The following is a 23,042-nucleotide window of genomic DNA, read 5'->3' as shown; positions in this document are numbered from 1 at the left end:
ACCCCGATGTTCACTGCAGCACTATTTACAATACCCAGGACATGGAAGCAACCTAAATGTCCACCAACAGAGGAATGGATAAAGAAGATGTGGTACATATATATACAATGGAATATTACCCAGCCATAAAAAGGAATGAAATAGTGCCATTTGCAGAGATGTGGATGGACCTAGAGACTGTCATACAGAGTGAAGAAAGTCAGAAAGAGAAAAATAAATATCGTATAATATTGCTTATATGTGAAATCTAGAGAAATGGTACAGGTGAACTTATTTGCAAAGCAGAAATAGACTCACAGATGTAGAGAACAAACTTATGGTTAGCAAGGCGGGACGGGGAGGATGGGATGAATTGGGACTGACATACATACACTATTATGTATGACATAACTAATGAGAACCTACTATAGAGCACAGGGAACTCTACTTAATGCTCTGTGGTGACCTAAACGGAAAGGAAATCTAAAAAAGAGTGGATATATATACGTATAACTGATTCACTTTGCTGCACAGCAGAAACTAACATAACATTATAAAGCAACTATACTCCAAAAAAAATTAATTTTTAAAAAATTCTTAAAAAAAAAAAAGCTGAGGGCTTCCCTGGTGGCTCAGTGGTTGAGAGTCCGCCTGCCGATGCGGGGGACACAGGTTCGTGGCCCGGTCTGGGAGGATCCCACATGCCACGGAGCAGCTGGGTCCGTGAGCCATGGCCGCTAAGCCTGAGTGTCTGGGGCCTGTGCTCCGCAACGGGAGAGGCCATAACAGTGACAGGCCCGTGTACCGCTAAAAAAAAAAAATGCTGTAAGAGTTTTAAAATGCAGGGAGGGAGATGCATGTGATATTTTGATAAAATGAAAAGCAGAAGAAAAGACACACACATGGAAAAGGAATAGGAGATGAGAGGAAGGAATGGAAACTGCTTGGTCTGCTTGGCTTCATCACTGGCAGTGCCCTTCTGGGAATGGGTGGGGCTGGGAGCTGACAGAGCAAGAACAGGCCCCCACTAGATGGAGCCATCATGGGCTGTCTCCAGTCCCCACTATCTCCAGGGCCATGGGCTGCAGCTGTCATAGCTGAAAGTGTCTCTCAGAAACCAGAAGCCACCAACCCAGACCCTCCACTTAGGTCCTACAGGGCAAAGGGTAGGGAATTACTGATCACTGTCATTCCCCTAGTGTGTTCCCTGTGCTGAACCTTTATGAACACATCTCATTCAAGTCTCACACTGACCTTTGAGGTAAGTATCCTACTGTCTCCACTGTACAGATGAGGGAATAGAGGCTCTGCAAAGTGAAATGACATGCTCAGAGCAAGGATGGGAACCCAGGTCTGTCTTCCCACTACACTGAAGCCACATAAGAGGAGGGATGACCAAGTCCATCTGTGCTCACTGCCCGGAGCCTAGAAAACAGGCTGGCACAACAAACATTTGACAATTGATAAATCAACACCGGACTCCAAAGGCCAGGGTCTATTGGACTCTGCTAGGCTCTACTCATTGTCCCCAAACATCAAAACATACTCATGAGCCCATCTTTGTCCCCAAAGATGTCCCCAAACATCAAAATGCACTCATGAGCCCATCTTTAATTCCCAAGGGCTTTCAAGTGCCCCTGTAAATTGCCAACAAATACCTCCAAAGATCTCTTTTAGGGTTTTAAATTCCTCTCCTCTGAAGCGGACATTGGATTTGTATAAATGTTACGTTTGGGGATCTTCTGACATCAGAGAAAATTCTCTGAGGATTCTAAGTGTTTATCTTTGGGGGATGTTTGAAGCAACACCACCCCAGAAAATTAGAGGGCTCCTCTCTTTAACAAGATTCCAGATCCCATGGAAAAAGGAGGTGAATGCAGGGAAGAGGAAGAAGTTGCAAGGGCATTAGAAGAAAGTCAAGCAGGAAGGTCAGCCACTCACATTCTTATGGGTTTTCGGATCCATCACGAGTTCTAAAGGAAGCTATTGAATTACTGTGTCCCTGTGATGTTGTTCTTAGTTTCTATTTGCTGTTAGGACGGTCTGAGCAGGTCAGAGAAGGGAGAAGAAACCTTTTGTTGTTTGGAGGTTAAGAACCAGAATCAGACAATCCTTAGCTGGACAGACTGAAGGTTTCATTTCAAGTTTAACTCCAGTGCCTACCTAGCTCAGGACTGCATGGGGGCCCATGAATTAATGACAAAACAGGAAGAATAAAAAGGAAGATGGGATCAGTCCCACTAGTACAACTTTCTCTTCTCACATCTTTAGGTTCTTTCCATTGAGACAAGGTCATCACTGCACAAAAAAGACAAGAACTATTTATACTCAATGAGGCCACAGGCACCGTTTAATCATCCAGGATGTTGTCGTACTTATTGGATACCCCTGGATTCATTTGATTTATTCCAACTGAGGTGAATGGAAATCGGCACCATCAAGAGGTATTTAGAGTTGTGAAAATTTCAGGTATAATTAAACAAAATGTATCAAATGAGCATTGTCTCCACAAACATAATCAGTTGATCAAGCACCCATAAGACATTATATTTAGGAGACTTACTGTGTCTTTTGGTCCAGAGCTAACTCAGTGGAAATATCACATAATTGTTTAATCATAAAAATCTTTATAAAGTATTGTCCTTTCACGGGGAGGGGGAAGGGTAAGCTGGGACAAAGTAAGAGAGTGGCATAGACAATATATACACTACCAAATGTAAAACAGATAGCTAGTGGGAAGCAGCCGCATAGCACAGGGAGATCAGCTCAGTGCTTTGTGACCACCTAGAGGGCTGGGATAGGGAGGGTGGGAGGGAGACGCAACAGGGAGGGGATATGGGGATATATGTATATGTATAGCTGATTCACTTTGTTATACAGCAGAAACTAACAGAACATTGGAAAACAATTATACTCTAATAAAGATGTTAAAAAAAAAAAGTATTGTCCTTTCAAAATTTCAGGGTAAAGCTCTTCCCAGCTAAATGATAGCTAAACGCATGCATGCATACACACACAAACACACACGTACACACACACAATTAAGGAACCCAGGTTAATACTAGCTTTATTACACTGAAGTGCTTTGCACTCTCCCCATATTTTGACATAAATGAATTTAAGTATGGGTCATTTTTTATGGCAGTACTTACATGATTTAGTTTTTTCAAAATTTCTATTTCTGTTTCAACATTGAGTGCTGGATCCTTTGAAAAAAAAATAACATTAGAGTTTATTAGTAATAATGATAACCAATATTCAGAAAATATTTACAGTTCAATTTAGCTGAGTAAAGGCTGCCTGGACTTCCCTGGTGGCGCAGTGGTTAAGAATCTGCCTGCCGGGGCTTCCCTGGTGGCGCAGTGGTTAAGAATCCACCTGCCAATGAAGGGGACACGGCTTCGAGCCCTGGTCCAGGAAGATCTCACATGCCGCGGAGCAACTAAGCCTGTGCGCCACAACTACTGAACCTGCGCCCTAGAGCCCGAGAGCCACACTACTGAAGCCCTCATGCCTAGAGCCCGTGCTCTGCAACAAGAGAAGCCACCACAATGAGAAGCCCGCGCACCGCAACGAACATAGCCCCCACTCACCACAACTAGAGAAAGCCCGCGCACAGCAACAAAGACCCAATAGAGCCAAAAATAAAAACAAATAAATAAATTAATTTATTAAAAAAAAAAAAAAAGAGGGCTTCCCTGGTGGCGCAGTGGTTGAGAGTCTGCCTGCCGAGGCAGGAGACACGGGTTCGTGCCCCGGTCCAGGAAGATCCCACATGCCGCAGAGCAGCTGGGCCCGTGAACCATGGCCGCTGAGCCTGTGCGTCTGGAGCCTGTGCTCCGCAATGGGAGATGCCACAACAGTGAGAGGCCCGTGTACCGCAAAAAAAAAAAGAATCTGCCTGCCAATGCGGGGTACATGGGTTTGAGCCCTGGTCCAGGAAGATCCCACATGCCGCGGAGCAACTAAGCCCGTGCGCCACAACTACTGAGCCTGTGCTCTAGAGCCCGCGAGCCACAACTACTGAGCCTTCACGCCACAACTACTGAAGCCCGCCTGCCTAGAGCCCATGCTCCTCAACAGGAGAAGCCACCGCAATGAGAAGCCCACGCAACGAAGAGTAACCCCTGCTCGCCACAACTAGAAAAAGCCCTCGCGCAGCAACAAAGACCCAACGTAGCCAAAACTAAATTAATTAATTAATTGATTTAAAAAAAAAAAAAAAAGGCTGCCTGAGTTCCAAAGTCACCACTATTCATACAGAGAAATCAAGGCACAGAGGTGGATGAATTACACAACTCACCTAAAATCACCCTACAAAATGCTTGGCAAATAGTAAGCATTCAATAAGACCAGGCTCTATGCCAAGCTCTTTATTTAAATGGGTCATCTCACGTAAGCCTCATAATCCAAGTGAACTGGGTTCTAAAAGTATCCCAGTTTCACAGATGGAACAACTGAGGCTCAGAGAAAGGAAGCCACTTGCTGCAGTTCCCACAACCAGAAACAAAGTGTGTTTCCACTGTTCTCACACTGACCTGGTAAGCTCTTCTTGTCTCATCAACTGAGGAATTGCTTACATTCATAAAAATGATACAACAAACAAAAACCATAGACAAGAAGGTATTCAATTAAAATGTGTAAAGAAAACGTCAAGTCACAGTTCTAATAATAGAGCAGACCCAGGTTCCAATTTCAAGTGCAAGCTGAGATATTTACTGAGACTCTAAGGAGAGGAGGCTTCAGGGTAGCGAAGTTGCTCTCCGTTACAATTCCAAAAGGATGACTCGAGTTACTCAACCTCACGGGCTACACCCTCCACAAGCAAAGAGGATATAGAATTACATATTTATGTAAAATGGACTTCAGCGAAGAAACCCAGATGTTTAATTTTAAAAACCTGCCTCTTCCTGTAAGCTGGTAAACTTATTACCAAATCCGGGTGTACTCTGATGATGGAGAGGTCTAAAGAGTCCGATAGGATTTGAAAGATGAAATTAAGAAGTAAAATTGTGCTCCAAGTCATTAAGAATCTGGTAGGTTATTTTCTTCCCCCCAAAATGGGAAACAAATCCAGAATCACAGGGGAAAGATCTATAACAACGTGAACACTGAAAGGAAATTCCTCTTGCTGTGTGAGAATGGCATTGTCTGGGGAGAAAAAAAAAAAGAAATTGATCTTTAAAGAATGTTAGACTATAATAGCCAGAAACAGCTGGCCACAAAGGAAAACGTGATTAGAGGCTATGTTTTACATTACTTTGTTGGGTCATGTGTTGAAAGACAAATACCCTTGGCCACTTCAGCAATGCATAAGCATGTATTACAGAAAATGTAATAAAATGAATGGTTACCATATAAAGAGACTATTAAAATAATTTAATTAAGATTTTTAAAAATCTATAAACATGAAGGTATTCATTGCCACGTTATCAGGAAGAGCAAAGAATTAGAAATTACCTAAATGACCTAATTTATCTAAATGATCAACCAGAGAAATGGTTGAATAAATTATGATAAAATTGGTGAAACAGAGACTCGATCATCAAAAAGGATATATTAGGGAAAAGTATATATATTAATGTTTATGTGAAAAAGCAAAATTGTATACACAATATGATCTCAACCATCTAGAAATAGAAATTCATAGGAACAAAGACTAGAAGGAAGGAGAAAACTGAAAACAGCTGTGGGGTTACAGTGGTGGGGATATGGCTGGATTTTTTTTTTTTTTCCTAATTTCCTTTCATTTATTGTAAAAACAGTCTTGTAACAACTTGGAAGGGGAAAAAAAAGCAAAAACAAGTTCCTGCTATGTGTATTATAATGTATAACCAAATATTTTTGGAACCAAATTATCTATAAGTAAGTGTTTAGATTAGTTGAATATACTCAAAAATTTTCAATGTTCTTTGATAAAAATTCAGAGCAATAAATCCTTCCTGACATTGAAAATCACCACTCTAAAATTATTTGGGGAAGGTAAGAAGTGTTAAGAATGACCAAACAGCCACAAACAAGGGTACTTACTGCCTCTCTCTCGGAGCCAATAGCAAACTTCCTTTTGCTGATGATCTTTATGGCTACTTTCTTACACGTCTTCCTCTCGAAAGCTAGCTTCACCTCACCACAGGCGCCACTACAGGGAAAAACACAGCAAGTGACGTGACTGTCAAAATGTTTTTAATCCTGAGACCCACCACTCCTGAACTGGCCTCAACCATTTCGAGCTAAAGACAGCTCATCGTCTCTGTTTTCAGAAACCTCACCAGTGTAAAATGTCAAAGGCATAAGTGAATAGGGACCATCCAGCAACACTGAGTCAGCTCCAAATGCCACTTTTTGAGCTGAGTCATATAGACTTAGGTCTTGCTGTCACCCCAGACTGTGAAACTCTCAGAAAGACACTAAGAACAAATCAGAGAGAAATGATTTATCCCAGGGGCCAGAGAAAGACCAAATACAACCAAGTCCAAGTTAAAAATGAGTGCCTGAAACAAGTAATAGTAAACAGCAACTGCAAATGAATTACTTTCACTGATCCATTTCTCTTCTTTCTTATCCTGTCTTCAAAGGAAGTGCGTAAGCAGTCGATGCCATGAATTGCACCCAAAATAAAATCACAACACGTAAGAAACCAAAAGTGCACCATGAATCTGCTTCCAGCAAGCTCCTGAAGATTTGCAATTAATTGGGATGCTAAAATGGAGGAGGACTGCTACCCAGGATGACACCCAGTACAGTTAATCAAGCATCAGTCACCCATTACCTGCCACAAGTAGACTTTTCTAACCACTGTGGGTTGGGGGATGGGGTGAGGGGGTGGCCAAGACATCTTTTTTTACTATGTGTTGTGTATATACATAACAAAATTTGCCATTGTGATCATTCTTTTTTGTCAATCCTATTAACATGAACAAAAATCGCATTTTATTTTTTTTGGTTTTGTTTTGTGGGGTTTTTTTTTTTGCTTTATCTTAAAGATTCTTTTTTTTTATTGGTGTATAGTTGCTTTACATGCCATTATAATCATTTTAAAGTGTACAATTCAGTGGCATTAAGTACATCCACAATGTTGTGCAGCCATCACCTCTATCTAGTTCTGGAAATTTTTCATCAGCACAAATGGAAACCCCAAACCCATTAAGTGTTCACTCTCCTTTTTCCCTGCCCCCAGCCCCTGGCAACCTCTAATCTGCTTTCTCTCTCTATGGATTTGCCTGCTCAGAATATCTCGCATCAGTGGAATCATACACTATGTGGTCTTTTGTGTCTGACTTCTTTCACTTGGAATGTTTTGAAGGTTCACCCATGCTGTAGCATGTATCAGTATTCCATTCCTTTTTATAGCTAAATAATAGCCCATTTTATGGATATATCACATTTTGTGTATCCATTCTTTTGTTGATGGACACTTAGGTTGTTCCCACCTTTTCGCTACTGTGAATAGAGCTGCAGTGAACTGTTCGTGCACAAGTTTTTGTTGAACATCTGTTTTCAATCTGGGGGGTATATACCTAACAAGGGGAATTACTGCGTCATATGGTAATTGTTTAACTTTTTGAGAAAACATCAAACTATTTCCCACAGTGGCTGCACCATTTTACATTCCCAACAGCAGTGCATAAGGGTGCCAATTTCTCCGCATCCTCACAAACACATGTCATTTTCCATCTCTTTATTATGGCCATCCTAATGGGTGTGAAGCAGCATCTCATTGTGGTTTTGATTTGCACTTCCCTAATGACTAATGATGCTGAGTATCTTCTCAAGTGGTTTTTGGCCATTTCTGTATCTTCTTTGGAGAAATGTCCTTTGCCCATTTTTAAATTGGGTTATCTTTTTGTTGTTGAGTTGTAAAAGTTCTTTATTCTAAATACTAGATTCTTATCAGATATATCATTTGCAGTATTTTCTCTCATTTTATGGCTTGTGTTTCACTCTCTTGATAGTGTCTTTTGAGGCAAAAGTTTTAAAATTTGACGAAGTCTAATTTTTCTATTTTTTTCTTTCGTTGCTTGCGCTTTCGGTGCCGTTTAAGAAACCACTGCTGGGACGTCCCTGGTGGTGCAGTGGTTAAGAATCCGCCTGCCAATGCAGGGGACATGGATTGGAGCCCTGGTCTGGGAAGATCCCACATGCTGCAGAGCAACTAAGCCCATGCGCCACAACTACTGAGCCTGCGTTCTAGAGCCCATGAGCCACAACTACTGAAGCCCTCACACCTAGAGTCCGTGCTCCTCAATAAGAGAAGCCACCTCAATGAGAAGCCCACACACCGCAATGAAGAGCAGCACCCCCTTGCCGCAACTAGAGAAAGCCCGCGTGCAGCAACAAAGACCCAACGCAGACAAAGATAAGATAAAATTAAAAAAAAAAAAAAAAAAATGCAGTAAATGTTTCTTTATGGAAGGTAATGAAAATGTTCTAAAACTGATTGTGGTAAAGGCTTCACAGCTCTGTGAATATACTAAAAACCACTGAACTGTATATTTTTTAATGGGTGAATTGTATGGTATGCAAGTTATATCTCAATAAAACTGCTTTTAAAAAGTTATCACCAATAAAATTTATAAAGAAAAACTACTCAACTGATCATTATAAGTCAATAACATATCTATCACAAATAAGTACCCTACAAATGTTATGAATACATAATGAATGCCATAAAACCAGGAACAAAAAACTAACCAATGACAAAAGTTTAGAAAGAAATTAAGTGCAAGTTCCATAAGAAAAAAAAATTACCTTCCAAGAGTTTTGGACATGATGTATTCGTCTCTTAATTCCTTGGGATAAACTGACTGATCATCTACAGTCAGATCAAAAAATACAAAAACTAAGGAAAAAATGGCAGAAATAGGTCTCATTAATCCATTTGATAAAGAAAAGATAAATGGTCCTATAACTTAGTAAACATATGGAATGTAAGACAATCGTTCTTAATTCCATTTAACATCTAACCCCAAAGAAATCATTTAGCTAGGCTAATGCATGTCGTGAAACCCTTGAAAAATGATGACAGACAAGCTTCATTCCACAATGGAAACACACAGCATCATTCTCACTATAATGCAGGAAACTCATACATAAATGCTATTCTTATTCTTTGACCTCAGAACAGTTATCAATTGCTCAGGCCCAGAAGCAAAAGGCAAGTAGTTTGAATCTAGAAAATATGTTCTAAGCAAGTAAATATCCCAAAAGAATCAGGCCAGAGGTCACATACTAGTATTATCTTCTCTCAACCATTTCTACCTTTACCTAGCTGGTATTTTATAGTGCAAGCCACCTTGAACTTACTTGTAAAATTAACTAAATAACACTTTCCAAAAGAATCCCCTTTATTTCTTCATTATTCGGCCTGTAACTCAGAAAAAGAAAACCAAAAAACTGCTCATTTCATAATTTAACCATCCATTGGGCCAAACCTGCAATCAGTTATCAAACATTCCAGTTCTACAAAGTGGTAAATTTTCAACTGCCTATAATATCTGGAAAGAGTGAAATTTGTTAAGACCCTTGAGTTTCTCAGATTTCAGGTGATGGGTCTTGACCTCCCTGGAGTAACCTAGAGATCCAGTCTCTGGCATTTAAATCTGAACCAGCTCAGCATGCTTCAATCCAGGCTGGTCCCCAGAAGGCAGACAGCTGCCTAATGAATGAGACCTGCTGGCTACCTAGGATACAACCGTTCCTCCCTGCTTATTGATACTGATGAACCTAGATGTTACAGTGACACTTGAGAATCAGGGAATTTGAGGGGCTCTGGAGATGTATTTTCCCAAGTGTCGAGGTCTACTTCAGGGGCTGTAAACTCAGTTGCCTACACAAGCCAGGAAGGTCATACACACAGGTAAGGCTGGAGTGAGTGTAAGATATGGAGCAGTGGAGACTTGAACAGGAAAACATCATCCATCTAAAGGAGGAAGCCTCTACTTAGCACCTGCAAATCCTCAAATTAGGGATAATATGCTCAAGTATGGCCAGATAGTCCATCTTCTCAAAGAAAACTGGATTTTCATATTAAAGCACAAACATCAGCAAAGGCCTAAAAGAATGTCAATAGGCTGAATCAGTCTGCAGAGTACCAGTTTTGTTTTGTTTTGTTTTGTTTTGTTTTGTTTTTGTGGTACACAGGCCTCTCACTGTTGTGGCCTCTCCCGTCGTGGAGCACAGGCTCCGGACACGCAGGCTCAGCGGCCATGGCTCACGGGCCCAGCCGCTCCACGGCATGTGGGATCTTCCCGGACCGGGGCACGAACCCATGTCCCCTGCATCGGCAGGCGGACTCTCAACCACTGCGCCACCAGGGAAGCCCCAAAGTACCAGTTTGATCGATTTCCATCACGGCCAGCTTCAGATCACATAACACTTTTGTTCAAATAAGAAAAGGTGCCCTTCAGATAGAACAATTAGAAAAAGATGGCACACCACTTGTCAAGTAGAGGACAGGCCACATTTCAGCAACCAGTTGCCTACCTCAACCAGGTGCTCACAAACAGCAAAAGCCTGTGCAGCTGTCCTGACTATAATTATCAGACAGGAAATAAAAGTTAGAAAACAGGAGAAACTAAGGCAATCATAAAATGTACTACAGGATGTCCATAATAGCCATAATTCTGAGATGCCAGTCTGAAGACTGGTTGCATGAGAATCACCTGGGCGGGATTTTTTAAATCCCTGGAACTAGTGGATCAGGATGTATGGGACAGTGCCTCTGGGAATCTATATTTTTAAGGTGTTATCCACACAAACACATACCATTCCAAGTCGCTCAACTCTCACATAGTTTTGGGAAGTTCTGTGAGTTTTTTTTCAAATTAAAGAAACGAGAGTATTCCTCGTGTCCAAGATTTCAAAATCACTGTGAGCTATATTTAATTCTGTAGGTTGTTTTTATCCACACCGAATAACAACTGTTCATTTTAGATGTGATATTCATGAAGTTTTAGGAATAAATGCTTATAAAATACTACCCGATAATGATGATAAACATCTCCACTTTCAAAGGATAACCACGTCATATTTAAGAAGGTGGAAGGTCTAAATTGAGATTGTTACAGAAAAACCCATAGCCTAATGCCGGGTTATATATAATAGTTCAATAAATATATGCAGAAATTAATGACCGAAAGGAATAAAGAAAGGGAAGAATAAGGAAGGAAGAGAAAAAGAGGGGGAAGGGATGAACTAATGGCCTAAAATAACAACTCATAGATAGCTAAGACAGATGTGATAAAAGTGAATCAATTAATGAATGATAACTAAGCAAAATGATAATTTAAAGCATATGGCTTTAAACAAAACTAATCAAACCAATTAAACCTTAGAAAATCTGTCTTAATAGAACTTTTGATTGTTAAAAAATGCAACTAGGGGGCTTCCCTGGTGGCACAGTGGTTGAGAGTCCGCCTGCCGATGCAGGGGACAGGGGTTCATGCCCCAGTCTGGGAAGATCCCACATGCCGTGGAGTGACTGGGCCCATGAGCCATGGCTGCTGAGCCTGTGCGTCCAGAGCCTGCACATCTGGAGACTGTGCTCCGCAACAGGAGAGGCCACAGCAGTGAGAAGCCCGCATACCGGAAAAAAAAAAAAAAATGCAACTAGGATTGAGGTGAATCTTGAATACTAACCTACTTACTTTATGTACCTAACCATACTCTGCAAAGGACACAATGTCATTTTTCCTTTTATACAGGAAGAAAAAATTCCAGTAACCAGAAGATAATAATATTACCTTTATTACTCCATACTGAAAGTGCAATTTCAGAATTGTTATTCAAAGGAAGGCGTCTTCCTTTCCCTACAAGATCTCTATTTACAAAGGTTCCATTCCCACTGTGATCTTCTATGTAGGCGATGTAAGAGTTTTTAGGACCCATTTCCTAAAACAGAAAACATTTTATTTCAAAGTTTTACTGGTGGAGTGTTTCAGTGGGGAGACAACTAAGAGTGATGTCTAGATGACCAGTTCTCCCAAATGTATGGATATTTGCCACCTACTCTGAAGATCCGAAAGTGCTTCTTGCTGTAAGTCCGGTATTTATCAGTTCTTTTCAGCAGGGGTTCATCAAAGCAGTATTCACAGTTTCTATCTCTCCCAAACCAGTAGCTGTCGTTAACACACTCTGTAACACAAAAGCACACCCCAGAGGGCTGTTAAATTTCATGTATCAAACACCTTTAAAAACTGTTCATAAAATCTGCTTGTAGGAAAATAGCCTAAGAAGGCAATCAAAATTATAGATTTGTCCATCAAGATTTTATAAGATTCAAAATCAGTGGGGAGAAAAAAACCAAATATTTCCAACGAGTTTAACAAATTATGGTTTATACATAGCCATGAAATGTAAGCAGTCATTAAAATTCTCAAATAATTTTTAATGACTTGGAAAAATACTTATGATATAATAATAACTTCCTACTTATTACTCTCCTGAGGCTTCCCATCATACTTAGTATGAAATCTACACTCCACATGGCAGGCTAGATGCTCAGGATCTGGCCCCTGCCCCCCTCCCAACTTCACCTTGTACCTCTCCCCTTGATCACTACACTCAGCTCCACTGGCCTCCTTCCACTGCCCCAAATATGCTGGGTTCAACCTCCCTTGTGGCCTTTGAGTTCTTCATTCCCAGTGATTTGAATGGCCATCTTGCCTTTTGTGTCTGCAAATTATCATCTTCCACTCAGCTTTCTGTATAAGCACACTCCCAGCTCACCACCCACTCACCATAATCACAAGAGCCTGTTCTGCCTCCCTCTATAACTGAAAATTATCTTGATTATTTGTATATTGTCTCCTGGCATCCCCCATTAGAACAAATTCCAGAAGGGCAGCCTTGAGTCTCTTGTTTACGAATACAGCTCCAGCACCTAGGACAATGCATATGGTAGGCAAGCAAAGTGTTCACGGAAAGACAGACTAGGGAAAATATTACCAACTCATGCCACAATCAAAGGACTATTTCCCTAATATCTGTAAAGTTGATGGAAACAAACCAAATGTCCTACAATGGATGAATGGATAAACAAATTGTGATATCACAAATTGTGATATTTACATACAATGGACTATTTTTCACCCATAAAAAGGAATAAAGCTAAAACTCATACATCTACAACATGGACGAACCTTGAAAACATTATGCTAAGTGAAAGAAGCCAGACACAAAATGCCACAGACTGTATGACTGTATTTATATGAAATATCCAGAACAGTTAAATCCATAGATATGAAATGCAGATTGGTGGTTGCCAGGGGCAGAGGAGGAAGGGATGGGGAGTAACTGCTTAATGGATATAGGGTTTCATTTTGGAGTAAAGGAAATATTTCAGAACTGGACAGAAGTGGTGGTTGCACAATGTTGTGAATGTACTAAAGGTCACTGAACTGTTCACATTAAAATCGTTAATTTTAGGGACTTCCCTGGTGGTGCAATGGTTAGGAATCTGCCCGCCAATGCAGGGGACATGGGTTCGATCCCTGGTCTGGGAAGATCCCACATGCCATGGAGCAACCAAGCCCATGCACCATAACTACTGAGCCTGTGCTCTAGAGCCCACAAGCCACAACTACTGAGCCTGTGTGTCACAACTACTGAAGCCTGCGCGCCTAGAGCCTGTGCTCTGCAACAAGAGACGCCACTGCAATGAGAAGCAGGCGCACCGCAGCAAAAAGTAGCCCCCACTCGTCGCAACTAGAGAAAGCCCACACACAGCAACAAAGACCCAATGCAGCCATAAATAAATAAATAAATAAGTTTTTTAAATGGTTAATTTTATGTTATGTGAATTTCACCTCAATTCCTTAGTTATATGTGCACACACCCATTGGTCCAGAAATCCCACTTCTAGGAATTTATCCTACAGACAGAATCATATGTATTACGAAAGGACATAAGGACATATGTACAAGGTTATTCACTATAGCATTATTCCTTTTTTTTAATAAATTTATTTATCTATTTATTTATTTTTGGCTGCATTGGGTCTTCATTGCTGCGAACGGGCTTTCTCTAGATGCGGTGAGCGGGGGGCTACTCTTCGTTGCGGTGTGTGGGCTTCCCATTGTGGTGGCTTCTCTTGTTGTGGAGTATGGGCTCTAGGCGTGCGGGCTTCAGTAGTTGTGGCTCCTGGGCTCTAGAGCACAGGCTTAGTTGCTCCGCAGCATGTGGGATCTTCCCGGACCAGGGATTGAACCCATGTCCCCTGCATTGGCAGGCAGATTCTTAACCACTGTGCCACCAGGGGAGACCTATAGCATTACTCTTATAGCAACAACTTTAATGTCCATTAGTAAAGGGCTAGTCCAATAAATTTATATATCTACAAAAGAAATGGGGATCTTTACATTCCGATAGAAGAATGTCTAAGATACATTGTTAAACATAAACAACAGGTTACAACCAGTGTGCTGTAAATTACAGTTGGTATAAATAATAAAGGGGGGAAAAAGAACACATAGATACTTAGTTGCTTATATGTGCACCAAATATTTCTGGAAGGCTACATAAGAAATCAGCAATCCTGGGAGGTAGTTGGGGGAAAGACAGAAATTGGATGAAGGCCTTGCACCTGTTTTCAATTTTGCACCTAATGCAAATATAACCTCTTCAAAAAGTTAAATTAATCGCTTAAAGAGTTTGCAGTCTGGTTGGGAGACAAACAGGGAAGCAACAACAATACAGCAGGTAGACTCTCGAGGGAAAGCACAGATGCAAGGCTGTGGCAACTCTGCCTGGGACTATCAAAAAGGCTTCATGAGGCAAGACAGGAAGGATAGATTGAACAGCCCTTTGGAAGGCAACATGGCAGTACCCATTACAAGGTAAAGCCATGCCCATTCTATGATCCAGCAACTCAACACAGGCTCTACCCTAGAGAGACATTTGTCCAAATGACCAAGGAGACAAGGACATTCATTGCAGTCTTGCTTGCAGGAATAAACACTGGCAACAACCTAAGCATCTATTAACAGGGAAATGTATAAATGAACCATGGTATTTCTACTAGAAACCAGGAGCTTCTGGGACAGTTGCGAAGGAAAGGCATGGAGATTTTATCAGGACACCAACAGTCCAGGGAGGATGGACAGAGAGTGGAAGGGGAGGCTGCCCATGGAAGAGCCTGCTCTGACCTTGGCTCATTAGAGGAGCCCTCAGGAAAGATGTGTGGAGGAGGGCAGGGACAGCAAGGCAGGAGGCAAAGGGACCAAAACTCTCAGTGAGGCAATTAGGAGTAAGAACCCCAGGAAGATGGGCCCCTTCTCCTAGTAGTGAAGAATGGGGCACAGTTGAGATGGTGACAGGAGAGAGGAACATCACAAACAAGACAAGGATGTCTGCTCTTAAAACTTCTATTCTGGGGCTTCCCTGGTGGCGCAGTGATTGAGAGTCCGCCTGCCGATGCAGGGACACGGTTCGTGCCCCAGTCTGGGAAGATCCCACATGCTGCGGAGCGGCTGGGCCCGTGAGCCATGGCCGCTGAGCCTGCGCGTCCGGAGCCTGTGCTCCGCAACGGGAGAGGCCACAACAGTGAGAGGCCCGCATACCACAAAAAAAAAAAAAAAAACCACTTCTATTCCATGTAAGAGATTCAAGCCAGGACAGTTAACAGAGGGAGGGAGAGGGAGATGAAAAGCCAAGGCATCCATATTGGAAAGGAAGAAGCAGATCTATCTAATCCTATTCACAAACGACATAATCTTATATGTAGAAAATCCTAAGGAACCCACTAAAAAAGATTAGCCCAAATAAACAAGTTCAGCAACATTACAGGATACAAGATCAATATTCAAAAACCACTTGTATTTCTACACACTAGCAATGGACAACCTAAAATGAAATTAAGAAAATAATTCCATTTACAATAGCATAAAAAGAATAAAATACTTGGGAATAAATTTAACAAAAGAAGAGCGAATCTTATACTCTAAAAGCTACAAAACATTGTTGGAAAAAATTTGAAAGACCTATGTAAATGTGCATGGATTGGAAGACTTAATGTTAAGATGGCAAAACTCCCATACTATACACAATTCCTATCAAAATCCCAGCAGCCTTCTTTGCAGAAATTAACAAGCTCAAACTAAAATTCCTATAAAAAAGCAAGGACCCGGAATAGCAAAACAATCTTGAAAATGAAGTACAAAGGGCTTACTTACATTTTGCAGTTTCAAAACTTACTACAGGACTTCCCTGGTGGCACAGTGGTCAAGAATCCACCTGCCAATGCAGTGGACACAGGCTCAAGCCCTGATCCAGGAAGATCCCACATGCTGTGAAGCACTAAGCCCATGTGCCACAACTACTGAGCCTGCACTCTAGAGCCCACGAGCCACAACTACTGAGCCCGTGTGCCACAGTTACTGAAGCCCACGTGCCTAGAGCCTGTGCTCCGCAACAAGAGAAGCTACCACAATGAGAAGCACGCGATGAAGAGTAGCAATGAAGAGTAGCCCCCACTCACTGCAACTAGAGAAAGCCCACGCGCATCAACAAAGACCCAATGCAGCCAAAAATAAATAAATAAATAAAAATTTAAAAACTTACTACAAAGCTATCATAATCAAGACAGTGTGGGGGCTTCCCTGATGGCGCAGTGGTTGAGAATCTGCCTGCTAATGCAGGGGACACGGGTTTGAGCCCTGGTGTGGGAGGATCCCACATGCTGCGGAGCAACTAGGCCCGTGAGCCACAACTACTGAGCCTGCGCGTCTGGAGCTTGTGCTCCGCAACAAGAGAGGCTGCGAGAGTGAGAGGCCTGCGCACCGCAATGAAGAGTGGACCCAACTTGCCACAACTAGAGAAAGCCCTCGCATAGAAACGAAGACCCAACACAGCAAAAATAAATTAATTAATTAATAAACTCCTACCCTCAACATCTAAAAAAAAAAAAGATTAAAAAAAAAAGACAGTGTGGTACTAGTGAAAGGTTAGGCATACAGATCAATGGAAAAAAATTAAGAGACAGAAAATAAATCACATTTACAGTCAACTGATTTTCAACAAGGTGCCAACACAATTCATTGGGGAAAAAATAGTCTTTTCAAATGGTGCTAGGACAAGTGGATATCTACATGTAAAATAATCTAGTTGGAACTTACCTCACACCATATGCAAAAAGCAACTAAAAGAGAATCAAAGATTAATTGCAGGAACTAAAACTATAAGAAGAAAAAATGGTGATAAGGCTTTGTAACCTTGGGTTAAGCAATTCTGTCTAGATATGACCCCAAAGCACAAGAAACGAAAGAAAAAATATAAAAATTGGACATAATTAAAATTTAAAATGTGTGTGAATCAAAGAACATCATCAAGAAAGTGAAAAGAAGTGAATGGGGGAAAATATTTGCAAAACACATATCTAGTAAGGGATTTATATCTACCATATAAAAAAGGACACTTACAACTCAATAATAAGACAAACAATCCAATTTTAAAATGAGCAAAGATGGGGATATATGTTTATGTATAGCTGATTCACTTTGTTATAAAGCAGAAACTAACACACCACTGTAAAGCAACTGTACTCCAATAAAGATTTTTAAAGAAGTAAAATAAAAATGAGCAAAGGATATGAATAGACATTTCTCCAAATACATAAAAATGACCAATAAGCACATGAAAAGATGTTTAACATCATTAGAGCCATCAGGGAAATGTAAAACAAAATCACAATGAGATACCACTTCACACCTACTACGATGATGAAAATCAAAAGACAGATATTAAGTGGTGGCGAAATGTGGAGAAATTAGAACCCTCATACATTAGTAGTGGGAATATGGAATAGTGCAGCTGCTGTGGAAAACAGTTTGGTGGTTTCTTAAAAACTTAAACATGTTATCCAGCAATTCCACTCCTAGGCACTAAATACCCCCCAAAAAATTGAAAACAGAGACTCAAACAGATACTTGTCACAAATATTCATAGCAGCATTTTTCAAAATGGCCAAAAGGTCCAAATGTCCATCAACAGAAAGGATAAAGAAAATGTGATATATTTATACAATATTATTATTCAGATATATTATTCAGACATAAAAAGAAACAAAGTTCTGATACATGATACAACATGAATGAACTTTGAAAATATTATGCTACATGAAAGAAGCCAGATACAAAAGGACAAATATTATGATTTCACTTAAACAAAATATCTAGAATAGGTAAATTCAAAGACAGAGAAAATAGGTTAGAAATTACCAAAAGAACTCAATGGGGAAAGGATAATCTCTTCAATAAATGGTACTGGGAAAACTGAATAACCACATGCAGAAGAATGAAATTGGACCCCTATCTTACACCACTCACAAAAATTAATTTGAAATCGATTAAGGACTTAAACAGAAGAAGTGAAACCGTAAAACTAGAAGAAAGCAAATGGTAATTATGTGATGTGAAGGAGGTGTTAGCTAAGGCTATGGTGGAGATCATTTTGCAATATATAAGTGTATCAAACTGTACACCTTAAACTTACACAATGTTATATACGTCACTTATATATGTCTCAATAAAGCTAGGGGGGAAAAGAAATTACCAGAGGAAAAAATTTTGGAAATAGATAATGGTGATGGTTGCACAACATTGTGAAAGTACTAATGCCAATGGACTGCATACTTAATGGTTAAAATGACAAAATTTTATGTTATATATATTTTATCACAATGAAAAGAAGTAAACATTAAAAAATACTAAGGAATAAAGTTTTTAAAGTGCAAGACTTGTACCCTGAAAACTACAAAACACTGTTGAAAGAAATTAAAGAAGACCTAAATAAATGAAAGCTACCCCATGTTCACAGATTGGAAGACTTAATACAGTTAAGATGGGAATATTACCCATATTGATCTACAGATTTAATTCCAGCTGCCTTCTTTGCAGGAAGTGACAAGCTTATCTTAAAATTCCTATGGAAAAGTAAAGAACCATAGTAGTCAAAATAATCTTGAAAAAGAACAAATCAGGACTCACTCTGGATTTCAAAATTTACTACAAAGCTACAGTAATCAAGATTTTGTGGTACTAGCATAAGGACAGACACATAGATCCATGGAACAGAACTGAAAATCCAGAATTAAACCCCACATTTATGGTCAAATGATCTTTAATGAGGGTGTCAAGACCATTCAAGGGGGAAAGAGTAGTCTCGTCAAGAAATAGTGCTCGGGGGGCTTCCCTGGTGGCGCAATGGTTAAGAATCCACCTGCCAATGCAGGGTACACGGGTTCGAACCCTAGCCCGGGAAGATCCCATATGCCGCGGAGCAGCTAAGCCCGTGCACCACAACTACTGAGCCTGCGCTCTACAGCCTGAGAGCCACAACTACTGAGCCCGCACTCTAGAGCCCACGTGCTACAACTACTGAAGCCCTCATGCCTAGAGCCCATGCTCCACAACAAGAGAAGCCACGGTGATGAGAAGCCCATGCACCACAACGAGGAGTAGCCACCACTCACCACAACTAGAGAAAGCCCACGTGCAGCAACAAAGACCCAACACAGCCAAAAATAAATAAATTTATAAAAAAGAAAAAAGAAAGAAATAGTGCTCGGACAACTGTACATTCCCATGCCAAAGGATGAATTTGGACAATACCTCATATCATGTACAAAAATCAACTCAAAAGGGATAAGAGCTAAAACTGTAAATTATTTAGAAGAAAAGATAGGTGTGAATCAATAACAAATAATAACAATAAAATATTATAGCTTCTCTTTATTGAGCCATTACTTTATGCTGGTCTCCCTAACAAGCTCTTTGTGTATGTAATCTTAAGTTTAAAGGAGATACACCCAACTTCACCCTAACTCACCATTTCTGTGTCCCACTCACCATACATCAGCCCTAAGCCTAGCTTAAATATATAGCTTAAATGAGTAAAAATTAGCTTCAAATGCTTACTTCTAAATTTAAAGTTGTATGTATGAATATTGCTATATTATTTCTCCATTTTTTACTGTTTTTTCCAAGTCATCGAAGTTGCACATGACATAAAAGGGAAGGGTGAGTGACAAGATACAAAATGGTACATTAGCCATTCATTTCTTTACATTATTATTTTCTATTCCATTAATGTCAAGTTCTTTTTTTTTTTTTTTTTTGTAATAAAGAGGTCATTTTAATTCAAAACAGAGGAAAAATGCTACTTAAAACATACCGAGAGCAAAGCCTTACTGTTGGAACCAGGTGTCAGAGAGGAGGAGTATATTTAAACAGCAAGGTTGGCTATTTTGAGATAAATATAAGTAACAGGGAGTCAACAAATAACCTTCCCCATTCTGAAACTGTAAAACTGATTCTCTGAAACTGCTGCACCACCAGCAGGAGTTAAGTGGTGAAGTTTCTGTGATTAGATGACAAATGTTTGCAAGCTTGCATGAATCAGCGTTTTTCTAGGGAAAAGATCCACAACCCTCTTCAGATGGACAACACATGGCAGACGCCCAATTAATGTTTGTCGAAAGTACAAATGAAGGGGCTCTACAGCAAGTAAGAGCCCGTGCACAACCCAAAACTGCTTCCTTGGTTCCATCTTTCATCACCTTCAAACTCCAGAATCATTCCAGGAGTGTCTTGAGCTGTCTGTTGCAACAACTTTCTAAAACTGTTTTTCTGAACAAAATACTACAAAGGGTCTTACCGAGATTAGAGAATCCATCCTGAAGGGCCCATAATCGAGCCCAAGGGGCAGGGACAGGCTCCTCGGGTTCTTGGTCCTCAGGAATAGAATAGAGTTCCTGCGTAGACACTGTGTCTAAGGAGCTCAGCGTACCCGAGCTGGAGTGAGAGGACTGGCTGGACGTGGGCACCGTGCTGGTGGAGGAGCTGGACGTGCCCTGGGACTGTGAAGAGGAGCCATGTGGCTGTGAGGAGGGACCGTGGGACTGCGAGAAGCCACCTTGGGACTGTGGGGAGGCACTGCCATGGGGCTGATGACACTCCACATCCGTCTCCCGAGACATCACCACCTCAAAAATAAGTGTCCAACAGTAAGGTGAATTTCAAGGAACAAGACATCGTAAAGGTCAAGAGTAAAGGATGGGTATATTACAACAGCCAAAAAAAAAAAAGATCCAGGATACGCATGCTCTGCAAAAATTAAAATTCTAGGGCTTCCCTGGTGGCGCAGTGGTTAGGAGTCCGCCTGCCGATGCAGGGGACACGGGTTCGTGCCCCGGTCCGCGAGGATCCCACATGCCGCGAAGCAGCTGGGCCCGTGAGCCATGGCCGCTGAGCCTGCGCGTCCGGAGCCTGTGCTCCGCGGCGGGAGAGGCCACAACAGTGAGAGGCCCACGTACCGCAAAAAAAAAAAATTAAAATTCTAAGAGTTTAGACCTATCATTCTTCTGGGCTGAGCTTTTCATCACATCATTTTCACCTGATAAGTTTTTGTGTGACAGCCACAACCACAGAGGACAGAAACAAATTATTTGAAGGCTGTAAACAAGTAAAAAGCAATGAAACTGAATTGGGGAGGGCGAGAGACTCATAACAGCTTACACTCATCCAATTTTTTAAAATTAAAAATGGAACCTAAAATGTATTCGTTAATACAATCAACACTACACTTAAACTTCATATGTATTTTTGAAAAAGAAAGAAAGGGAAGAGTCACGTGGTTTGGCATAGACTAAGAGAAACTCTACAGAAATTTGCTGCATCACCCCAGGGGTGGCTATTTTATACATAAAATGTCACTGTTGCCCCCTCTTCCCCAAACCAGCTCCTGGAGGGTAGGACCCAAGTTCATTCTAGATTCCTTTGACTCCAAACTAAGAGCTGGGCCACTTAAAGAGGCGAAACACAAAGACTGCTCTAAACAACTCCACCTAGCCCTTTGTGATGCTAATTAACTATGGGGCTCACCTTTTCAGCATCCTAAATGGCCTCCCAGCCCAACAGAAGCCTGAAGAAAACCAAGATGAGACACAGAAGACCATAACAGAGGTTCCCACCCCAGCTTTATAATTAATTTGATAGACAGTTAAACTCCAATAACAGAACCTACAGTAAAGTCAAAGTAACTTTCAATCCCTAACTTTAAATCCCTAATCTGATTAAAAAAAAAAAAAAAAGTGCTTTCTCTCCTGAATCCCACACTCAGGCTACCCCTCAAGGATAATATAGTAAACATGACTCACACTGATTATTGCATTTACACAGCTTTCCAGATGCAAAGGTCCTGATGAGTTTTCCTGAAAGCACACCAGGGAGGTAGGTGTTGCCAGAGCTAGGTCCGCCACTTCAGGACCTGCTGCTCTAATACCACCTCAGCCGAGCTGTGTCCTCCTGCAGCTTCTTGAGCAAGACTTCTCTGCCCTGAAAACTGGCAAAAGACAGTGTGTCAAAAGGTAGCTGCTATCATCGTTCATGATAAGAAGGGTCCACCAGGCCAGGACTACATTGGCCTCTGCCATGAGGAAAAAGCATAGTGGAGAGGTTATAAGCAAACAGATCTGGAGTCGAGTCAGATGTCTAAGTCAACTCTTTGCACGACCTTTACGTAGATCGCAACCTCTCTGAACCCATAAAAGTAGATGGAGCTTGCGAATCAAATGAGATGATGCATCAACGTTCCTCCCCCCACCCCTCGGTAATGCTTGATAATTGGGAATTCCAGGCCCAAAGAATCTGAAAGCAGGAAAAGGCCTTACAAGTGCAACACAGTTGTTTTTTTCCAATAGAGAAACTGAGTCCCAAGGAAGATTGGTGCCCTCCTACCCTACCCTCGCCACCCCATCCCCCACACTTCCTTAGGGACACTCGCAGAGCATCTTCCTACAGAAGTCGGTGTGTTTCCAGTTCCTGCAGCGCCTTGCAGCTAAGAATGGGTTCTTAGTAAGCATTTTCCAGATTGAACCTAAATATGGAAATAATTACTAACACCTATAAAACTCTCTACAGAGCAACTTCGCTCTCATTTTGAAGGGGACAACTTTGTTCTTTCTTATCCTTTACGTCTGGGCTAGTTTCAGCTTTAAAGTTACAAGGGAAGTGACCTTCACCTCGAAATTTACCTACAAAGAAGGAAGAGAGTCGTCCACGCATTCCTCT

General features: G+C 41.1%; 1 protein-coding gene across 8 annotated transcripts in view; it reads right to left on the bottom strand.

Moving 5' to 3' along the window:
• CHEK2 (checkpoint kinase 2) overlaps nt 1-23,042 on the bottom strand; it is a 40,255-nt gene that overhangs the window by 16,774 nt on the left and 439 nt on the right. For 5 of the 8 annotated variants that reach the window (XR_003436665.1, XM_027124399.1, XM_027124398.1 and 2 more), the window contains exons 2-8: nt 22,130-22,314; nt 20,629-20,956; nt 11,987-12,111; nt 11,721-11,868; nt 8,728-8,818; nt 6,010-6,118; nt 3,132-3,185 (exon numbers count right to left, since the gene is read on the bottom strand). Coding sequence is in view for 7 of the 8 variants with exons in the window: in XM_027124399.1 (XP_026980200.1) it covers nt 3,132-3,185; nt 6,010-6,118; nt 8,728-8,818; nt 11,721-11,868; nt 11,987-12,111; nt 20,629-20,950 (849 nt within the window). In the remaining variant the exon portion in view is untranslated. Of the gene's footprint in view, nt 1-3,131; nt 3,186-6,009; nt 6,119-8,727; nt 8,819-11,720; nt 11,869-11,986; nt 12,112-20,628; nt 20,957-22,129; nt 22,635-23,042 lie in introns of those variants that run through there. The other 3 variants (XM_027124396.1, XM_027124395.1, XM_027124400.1) reach the window with 3 other exon arrangements.

Source organism: Aethalodelphis obliquidens, unplaced genomic scaffold (genome assembly GCF_003676395.1).
Source record: "Aethalodelphis obliquidens isolate GAN/ISIS:26980383/991018 unplaced genomic scaffold, ASM367639v1 scaffold28, whole genome shotgun sequence".
Taxonomy (NCBI): domain Eukaryota; kingdom Metazoa; phylum Chordata; class Mammalia; order Artiodactyla; family Delphinidae; genus Aethalodelphis; species Aethalodelphis obliquidens.
This window is presented reverse-complemented; position numbering and strand designations above follow the sequence as displayed.